Here is a 9,475-nt window from a genome sequence, read left to right on the forward strand (position 1 = left end):
CCAACCAACCAACCAATCAACCAACCAATCAACCAACCAATCAACCAACCAATCAACCAACCAACCAACCAATCAACCAACCAATCAACCAACCAATCAACCAACCAACCAACCAAACAAACAAACAACAAACAATCAATCTATCAAGCAAGCAAGCAAACCAATTAAGCAAGAACTCTCTTCAACGTGGTGTGTGTCAGCCCCTTGTCACTTGCTGGGGATGATGCTCATGGCCCTTAAGTAACAATATCAGCACCATTAAGGGACCACTGCTTACTCATCTTCCTATGTGAGAAAGTGAGTGTTGTTGCACAGAAGGATCACTGAGTGTTCTCTGTATTGTCTCTCTGGCTGTGTTCTGGTTTACTGTCATACATGAACAGTTACATCATATAACAAAAGGCTAGCCATGCTGCCCAAATATAAGACACTTGGTCTTGGGTTACCATTTTGTGAAAGTGGAGGGGACGTAGAAAGTTCTGAACGAAACTCCACCTTTGCCGCCCACCTCCCCTTCAGACAAAGCAAGAGATCAAAATGCTTGCCCTGTGTTTAGTTATGTCCTCTTCACATTTATAAATTGAAGTCGGACTCCTGACCTGAGTGTCACCTTCAGAGTGTGACCTGTTTGGGGAAATAGTATCCTGCAGGTATAATGAGTTAAGTCAGATCACAGTGGACTCCTGGTTAGGATGGACTCCTAATCAGTATGATTGGTGTCCTTACAAAATACGGAAATTTAGATGCAGGTATACTCCCAGGGAAATACCAAGTGAAGGCAAAGGCAGAGTCACTCAACAAACCAAAGAACATCTGAGACTGCTAGCAAACCACTAGAAGCTTAGGAAGACTCGGGATAGAGCCTCCTGATGGCCAACTTTGGTCAACCGTTCAGCATGGCCTCCTCACCTCCACAACTCTGAGACAACACGTTCCCGCTGCTCAAACACCTAGTCTATGGCACTTTTAAATTACGGCTCTCAGAACTGTGGTGCCATCATTATCTTACCGAAGAACACATCCACCACTTGTCTTTCAGTACTGGGCCAGTGAGAGTTCCGTTCTCCGTAAGGGAGGGAGGATGAAGGTCGGAGTGGATGTACGGGCATGCCTGCCAACCGTAGGTTGTTTGCCTGGCAGTTGGGGCTGCCACAGCCCACCTAGTACAGCCTCCATCGTGATACTCAAAGAAAGCTGTGGGAAGTACACTCATGTCAGCCAGCTCGCCCTCAGCCTTCTATCCCACCGAACTGCTGCTGTCTCAGCCAGCGTGTCAGAAGGGACACTGAATAAATCTCACCCCTTATGTTCCTCTCCCTCACACAGCCCAACTTCTGAACACTCAGAACAAAAGGCTAGAACAGAATCAGGTAGAAGCGGGGCTGGAAAGTAGAGATTTACAAAACAAAAACAGCAGTAGACAACAAACAAAGCTGAAACGTTGAGGGGGAAGAAGAAGAAAACCTGAAGAGTGGGGAAGATGTGGCTGGAGGGAAACCTCCCAGAGCCTGGTGTTGCGGCTCTCTGTGATGGTCAGCATACTGAAGCAGAAGGCCACCAGGAAATGAAGATGTTTTTGGTGAATGGAGTCTCCGTTCAGATCCCCAATAATGATTTTGAGGTTTTCATCACTGAACCCTCTGTTACGCTATGGTTTTCATAGCTCAGTTTCATAAACGAACATTCATGATTCTACATCAGCTAATGGGCAATGCTGGACTTCAAGTAGGCAGGAGCCTGAGAAGTCATTCGACCCTCTCACTGAGGTGTGCAGTGAACTTAGCAGAACCGTTCACTGTCGTACAGGCCACACAGAACCAGCTTAAAGGCTTTGTAAGAATTCTATTCCTTAGGAATGATCCAGGCTGACTTACATAAAATAACTCTGCACTGACCTTCGAGCTGTCACATCTCCACATCGCCCGTAAAGTACTCAGGAATAGGACATTAGATGGTTCTCCAGGGGCATTTTCAATATAGAAAATACACAAAATTTATTCCAGGTAAAGCATTTATTTGAAAACTATTTGATGGATTAATATAAAAGTTTAAACAAGTGTTTCTGGACCATCTGAGTTGTCAAGTGCTTCAGTAGTTATAAAATCACTGACCTGCACGTAAAAACAGCACTTGCTACATGACGTCAGTGTCTTCACAATGCCGTGAGATTTGGTCTTTATTTGCCTTAAGAAAGTGAGGCAGAGGGTCATAATCCTTCAGTTCACACCGTTTGCAAATAGCACAGGACTGACAGTCTGGTTCCCACACCTGTGTTCTTAGGCACAGGACCAGACGACCACTTGCTACACTGTGAATCCATGTGCTTATTGGCTTACATGTGTCCTTAGTAGGAGGCAAAATGAAGGCAGGAGTTTATTCAGATCTAATCTACTTCAGAGTCAATGTTTTTCTCTCATCTTGCCCCACACTTTGTCCTGCTCACACCTGTTTGTAAGATCTTCCCTATTTTCCTTTTCGCTTTGACTGTCCAGGAGCCATTACGATAAGGTGTAAGTGTGAGGAGGACTCGGTCCAACACAGATACCAGAGACACAGTGCTGGGAAGGTGATCCCACAAGTCACAGCACAGTCCTGCAGCTTTCTGGAAGATGTTGGCTTCCTGTGTGTCCCCCTCTTTTCTTTCCAGGACTGGTAGGGACATGCCACCAGACAGCCTGGACACATATATACTGAGCCCACGCGGTTGAGAAAACTGCCCCTGACAAAGACTTGATAGATAAGGAAGTAAGTGAAGTTCAGAGCATAAATTCCACAAAAGTTTTAAAATATAATAAACACCCCAAGTCTATCTGACTCCCAAATCTCCATTTGCGCTGTGGTGGATTGCATCCGAAGTACCTGTGATGTGACTCTCAGAATCCTCAAATATGAACTGACAAAGAGCCCCAAGAATTCTTTAAGGTGTCTCAGAAGTCAGTTGGAAAGGAATTCCAATGAGACAGAGTCTCGATTGATGTTTTCCTCTGATATGTGTGAATGGACAGACATACACACACACATACACACACATGAATACACACATACCCACACATGAACAGACACACACACACACATGAACACACACACGGACACACACAGACATAGACACACAGAGACATACATACACACATGCACATGCAAATGCACTCATACACCCAGACACACACACATACACACACAGACATACACACATGCATACACACAAATACACATACACAAACACATAGACACACAGACACATATACAAGCACACACACAAAAACACATAGACACACAAACACACAGGTGCACACTCATACACACAGACACACACAGATACATACACAGACACACACAGATACATACTTGCATACACAGACACACTCAGACACACACACACACACACACACAAACGTACACATTCACAGAGACACACTCAGACATACATACAAACACACAAACACACAGACACTCACAAACACACAGCCCAAACAGTGCATAGCAATGCTATCCTGTCTTGCCTAGAAAATTAGTTTTTTATATTTCATATTTAAAGAAGTTTGTGGACCATTTTCACAATTGGTCTTTAAGCCTCTCTGCCTCCTCTGCCCCGGACATACCATTTCAGAAAGGATCTGGGTTGTAAAGACATAATAGCTTGACACTTCTGTCAGAGAAGGTTTTGCAATCCCCTATCTAGGTCAGGTCCGAAGAACCTTATACTTTGAAAGTCAAGAGCGTGCTAGGCCAGCTGCTGATCCAAACACAGTGTGAGACAGTGCTGGTAAATACGGCTTTCCTGCCCAGAGCCAACCGGTGAGAATACTATCATGCCCAGAAGGCTTCAATTAGTCAGGGATGAGAGTTATAAAGTATCTGTGGCGTCATTCTAAATTACTTTTGTCCCTTTGCCTTCCAATCTGGCTTCATGTTCCTTGTCCCTGTCTGCTTTTCACCATGCCTCCTTCCTCTGGCCCCAAATTCTGCTCATGGGAAAGGAAGACGTGGTATGCCCTGTAAGAAAGAAATGACTTCAGTTATTTTCTGAAGTCCTGCCCTAACTGTTTCTGTATTCCTACAAATAGAGAGGCATTAGCGTTGTGATGATAGCTATTAGACAGGCATCTTGACAAATGACTAGAGCAAGTTCCGCTTTTCGTTCTTTCCTCCAATGTATATCACTTTATATTATAAGCTGTGTGAGTAGAAAAAGAAAGATACCAACAGATAATCGAGTGCTAATCATATTGATGGTGGCAACATTTTTAAAGAGAACTTACTGAGTTATCCTTTATGTACCTTACGTTCATAGACAGACACATTAACTTTTAGAGGGAAGGTCAACGAGCTTTAGTAAAATACACAAAGTTCTAGAAGTATCACCATTGTCCAATTCTGGAACCTTTCTACTATACTGAAAAGAGATTACTATCTATTCCCATCAGAATAACCATTAATCACTAATTGACTTTCTGCCCCTACAGGTTTGCCTTTTCTGAAGGAAACACATTTAGTATACAGAAGAATCACAGAATTGTGATATTTTAGGACCTCTCTGAGTTAGCTTATTTGTTTCTTGAAGTTCACCCATATTTTAGGAAAAACGAAATTATTTAACACCCGTTGTGTGGCAGCATTATGTAGAGAAAAGAGTATGGATTTCAGAGGAAAGGGGAAGTGGGGTTCAATCAAGTCGGTGGCACCTTTTAGCTGAGTCTTTGCAGAACTCCCCAGTATCACTGAGGAGTTCGATCACAGTTGTAGATTGGTGCTAACTTGGGGTAACTGTTCTGAGAGTTAGCTGAGCTACGGCAGCAGACAATAGACACTCGGTAAACGCGGTGTTTCTACTCTGCCCAGCGCTCTGTGTGTTTCTCACCACCTGCTTCAGACTGTGAAGTGAATCTTACAGCCTCCATACCAGTCTTCACATTAAACTTGAAACGAGAGCCACATCAGAAAACAATATCAGAAACAGAATTCCACCAACAGGAACCACGTCCTTCGTTAGCGGAGCCCAGATGGTAAGGCACCGAAGGGATTTCCTTCAATTATATCACTGTCACCTCTTATAAGAAACATCAAATCGCATTTAATTATTTATTTAAAGGGGGTGCGTGTCAAATCGCATGCCAGGCTACTGTGGACTTTTATGTTTACGGACATCAGTGAACACTGCCGTTCTCCACCAGTTCTTATAAAAACTGCCTTCATTAGCATCGACCCCAGATTAACTGGTAAGCAAGTAGCAAAGGGTGACCACGCTCAGAGTAAATCCCGCCCACTTCGTACCCTCAGCTCTCAATAGCTATCTGAGGCATTCAGGCTCTTCCCAAAGAGACCTCAGCTCCTGGATACAGCAAAGTCAACTGACTTGAATGCCTGCTCAGTCCCCCCACCCCCGCGATTGGAACATATTCTCATTTTGAATTTTGACTAAAAGGGGGTCTGGATATGAGTTCATCTTTAATTTACCGAGACGCTCACTTTCAGCTCCGAGCTCTCCTGCCCAGCCAGTGTTTCTCTGTTTTTCAACTTATCAGTGGCTTTTCTCGGGGCTTATTATAGCTACATCCTCAAATACCTACTTCCCCCCCACTTCCAAATTTACTTCCTGTTAAATACAACAGGACAGAAAAGGGTAAAGCTTCTCAATTTTACTCCTAAATAAGATAGGCTTGCGTGATATTCGGGGTGTCTCACTCCAAGTAAATACGGAAAGTTTATCTTTCTCATGAAATAAAATTTCCATTGTCAAACATAAACGAGTTACTAAAAGAAGTAACATAATTTTTTCTGACTTTATATCCCAGTCATGTTTACTGTATGTTCTTGGCACTGAAGATGGGAAAGAGAGTAATTAGTTCTATTTTCTAAGTGATCTGTCTGCAGCATCATCAGGTGAGTAGACGTATCCACACTTGTCTTATGACAAGACCACACTCACAAAGAAAAAAGTAGATAAAGCCTAGAGGGTTTAGCTCAGTGGTAGAGCACTTGCCTAGCAAGCACAAGGCCCTGGGTTCGGTCCCCAGCTCTGAAAAAAGAAAAAAAAAAAAAAAGAGTGAACGAAGTGTTCAGTGTCTGTGCCAGGATTCTCATATTGCCTCCGGAACTTCCTGGTTTGACAGCAGCAACTGCGGGCAAATCACTGGTCCTTTCTCAACACTGGGGTCCAGATGGAATAGCTGGGATCCCAGAAAAGCAGTTTTCATTTACTTTTTTAGCACCTTCTACGGATTTGGGAATCCATTAATAGATAAATAAATGAAAACGAGGGGTGGGGGTTAAACGTAGCTGATGTTAGCTCAAATTTGTCAATATCCACAATGTGTAAAACAACAAAATGACAAAAAAAAAAAAACCCACCTTTACATGTGACAAAATTTGCCCTTCACATCTAGTAAAAGGATGTAAATTTTACCCAAGATTTTATTTTACTGACTTTAAGCAGCAGCCTATGGATGTATCACATGGCATAGTTTATTAAATCTGAGATTTAGCAAAGATTTTTTTTCTCTCTCCAGCACAGGCCTTTTGTCCAGCAGCAGATTACAAAAGCATCTTCAAACAGAATAGTGTACCTTCAATGCATAGGCACCCCCTCACCAAAATTTTAAGCTCCCAATTCCAGTTATTTACCTGAAAGTTAACTTTTAAAAAGTCAGTTGAGCAAAACCACACATGTGCATGCATTTACATCTGTCTATCTGTCTTTTTATCTATCATCCCAACAACACAGCTCACATAATACAGCTTATATGGTCTCATGCATCTGAGAATGATTGGTTATAAAATCTCAGGTTTGTAGAGATCGTTCTGAGGCCTCGGTCACCACAGATTTTTGCCATCATCCCTCCACCAGGTACACAAATTACCACATACAGTCAAGCGTCTCCTACCCTGAGATGGCAGCCAGCTTTTGGTGCGCCTGTCGGGCCATTTCACAGCCTTTGGTCCTTGTCTTGTGCATTTCCGCTCGCAGAGAGGGGCAGCTGACTGAGACGTCCCCAATAGAAATGACCAACTCTCGGTACAGGGCCACTTGCGTGTTGAACTCTTGGACAAGCTGGAAAACAAGCCAGTTTCATTCACCAACACTTATCAGAAACTTAACTATTTTAGTATATATATAAACAGAGATTTCACTGACCTGTGGGCTCGCACCTCAAATCTCCAACTAAGGAGCCTTAGGACTGTTTAAAGCTTAAGGTACAAGGATGGCAAAGTCTCTTTATACAAGGCAATGTTTTTTTTCCCCTCTGCAAGCGAGCCATGGAAGCTCCACTTGCCGTCCCAGTTGCCCCCACATTTAGACTTGTTTTCTGAAGAGCAAGAACATCTATCAAGCCACTCCCAGGCTACAAGAGAGAATGATGCTGGGGACTGAGATAGATGCTCTCTTCTACTTCTAGTATACGGAGTTGGAGTGGCGCAGAAAAACAAGCAAACACAAAACAAACAAACAAGATCAAACCACAAGTAGGACACAACAGGCAAACCTTTCATCTCTTGCTGGACCACTGAACGCTTTTGGCTGGGACCCTGATAGACTGGCCATGTCCTGTCCTCTGCTCTGGGACATTTCATAGTCTCTGCAGCGCTCCTGCGCTCTGTTTGGGTTTGTTTGTTACTGTGTCACCACAAACCCGCACCCCCACCTCTCTCCCTGGTGAGCCAGCCACTTCACCCTCTTTCACCGCCTCTACCATTCTTCCAGGGGTGGAGGCATCACCTACAGCCTCTGACTCCCAGGATCCAGACCCCATGACTCTTGTTTCATCGGGGCCATTTCGACCTGGGTGTCACCCCGCATCTGGGGGAGTACAGATTTAAAAATAGTACATCGTGCACGTGATCGGCATGGGGAGGCTGAGGGTGGGGAGTGGCTGGCACTCAAGCAAAGGATTAAGATACACGATTCCCCAACCACCCCCCCCCCAAAAAAATAAGGTGCAGTTTTTCACCCACCATCTTGCAGTCGTCCAGGGCTCGTTGGGTTTTGTGGGCGCTTTCGGAGCCACTGCCCCTGCGCTCCCAATCTCCGCTCTGCAGCGGAGGCTTGCTGATCTGGAAGATCGAGGAGCGGGTGGACCGGCTGGGGCGCTTTTTGCGCCCATTCGGTGCAGAACTCATGCATACACATCCACGAAGCCGAAGCCGCTGGTGCAGTGCGCCCCGGCGCGGGCGGCCCGGTGGTTGCCCCTGCACGCCGCCGCGGAGCAGCCAGAGCCGGGACCTGAGGCGCGCGCGGCTCACAAGGTTGCGGCTGGCTGCGCGGGTGGGTAACCTTCAGCTTGAAGGAGAGCCGGGGAAGCGCTGCCTGTGCGGTACAGCATCGCTTCCGCTAGCAGCGACGGAGAGGCGCGATCAAGTTCTGCTCAGCAGCATTGCCGGCCCTGTCCCGGGAGCTGGACGCTGCTGGCGCGGGCTTGCACCGCCTTCCTCTCGGCATGGATTGACAGGCTGAGCGAGGAGGAACGCGCCGCCGGGCGGCTCCGAGTTTCCATTCAGATGGGGGAAGCGGCGTTCAAAGCCTGCGCTGCAGGGTGGGGGGCGGGAGGGGGTGTCGCTCTTGCTTCGGTGTCTTCCCGCAGCGGCGTGCGCGGCTCGCCTCTCCCCTCCCTCCACACCCGCCAGACCTGGAAGGGGCGAGCTGTTCCGCAGCAAGCAATTGGCGCTAATACGGCCGCCTTGATCCCTCGTCTCCCTGGGCTTGGGTGTGTGAGGATCCCAGATGAATCCGTGGCGGGACTGGCAGACGCACGGAGTCGGTCCGGCTGACGTTGGTCGTGGCCCCGCACATTGATAGGACAGGAATACTAATGTGATCCATACAATCTCCTTCCCCTCCACAGTTTATGCACTTATCCAATCAAATTCCCGGGAACATCAATTGCAATATTACTTCATCTGCTCTATTATTAGAAACGAAAAGTGTCATCAGAGTGGAGAACATTGCCACATGCTGGGACCTAAACATGGATTTCAAATAAACCGATTGGGGCTTAAGGCCGTCGTCATCTGAGAGGAGACTTTCAGGGGCTAAAGGAGGGAGTGGGGTATTTTGTTTGGAAAGGAAGCTCTCTTGAGAGAGTCCAAGGACAGCTCTGTTGCCCTGAGTTGCTTTTGTTTGATCTTTGTTCCTGGGAGGGGCGAGGAGGTGAAGGCACTCAAGTTGGTACTTATCCTCGCCCCACTTCAGGTGGTTCTGTCAACCCTGCAAGGGTTTACCAACAGAGACTAAAGGAAGTAAGAGCCAACAGATCTCCCCCAACACTCAAGGAGACCCTTTCTCCCTACAGGAGGTCAGAGGCAGAAGCCAATGGAAAGAGGTGAAGGTGTCTTCAGAAAGGGGTGGGCTTGGGTCCCCAGCCAGTCAGTTTTCCCCTGATCAGTGACTTTGTAGCATCCTCCAGGAAGGAAGAGGGAGTGGTAAGGCCATTCATCCAACTCCGATGCCCTGAATACTTGTTTCCGAAGAGGAGTGCTAAGG

The 9,475-nt window shown here is 46.3% G+C and overlaps 1 protein-coding gene across 3 annotated transcripts in view; it reads right to left on the reverse strand.

Annotated features, from left to right (window-relative positions):
• Rgs7bp (regulator of G-protein signaling 7 binding protein) overlaps window positions 1-8,822 on the reverse strand; it is a 97,890-nt gene extending 89,068 nt beyond the window's left edge. Inside the window, exons 1-2 of one of the 3 annotated variants that reach the window (XM_017590705.3) lie at window positions 7,482-7,636; window positions 6,882-7,048 (exon numbers count right to left, since the gene is read on the reverse strand). In XM_017590705.3, coding sequence (XP_017446194.1) covers window positions 6,882-6,952 — 71 coding nt within the window. In that variant the 5' untranslated portion in view covers window positions 6,953-7,048; window positions 7,482-7,636. Of the gene's footprint in view, window positions 1-6,881; window positions 7,049-7,481; window positions 7,637-7,950 lie in introns of those variants that run through there. The other 2 variants (NM_001012347.1, XM_063281508.1) reach the window with 2 other exon arrangements.
• Window positions 8,823-9,475: the final 653 nt, after the last annotated feature.

This window comes from Rattus norvegicus, chromosome 2, assembly GCF_036323735.1.
Source record: "Rattus norvegicus strain BN/NHsdMcwi chromosome 2, GRCr8, whole genome shotgun sequence".
Classification (NCBI taxonomy): Eukaryota; Metazoa; Chordata; class Mammalia; order Rodentia; family Muridae; genus Rattus; species Rattus norvegicus.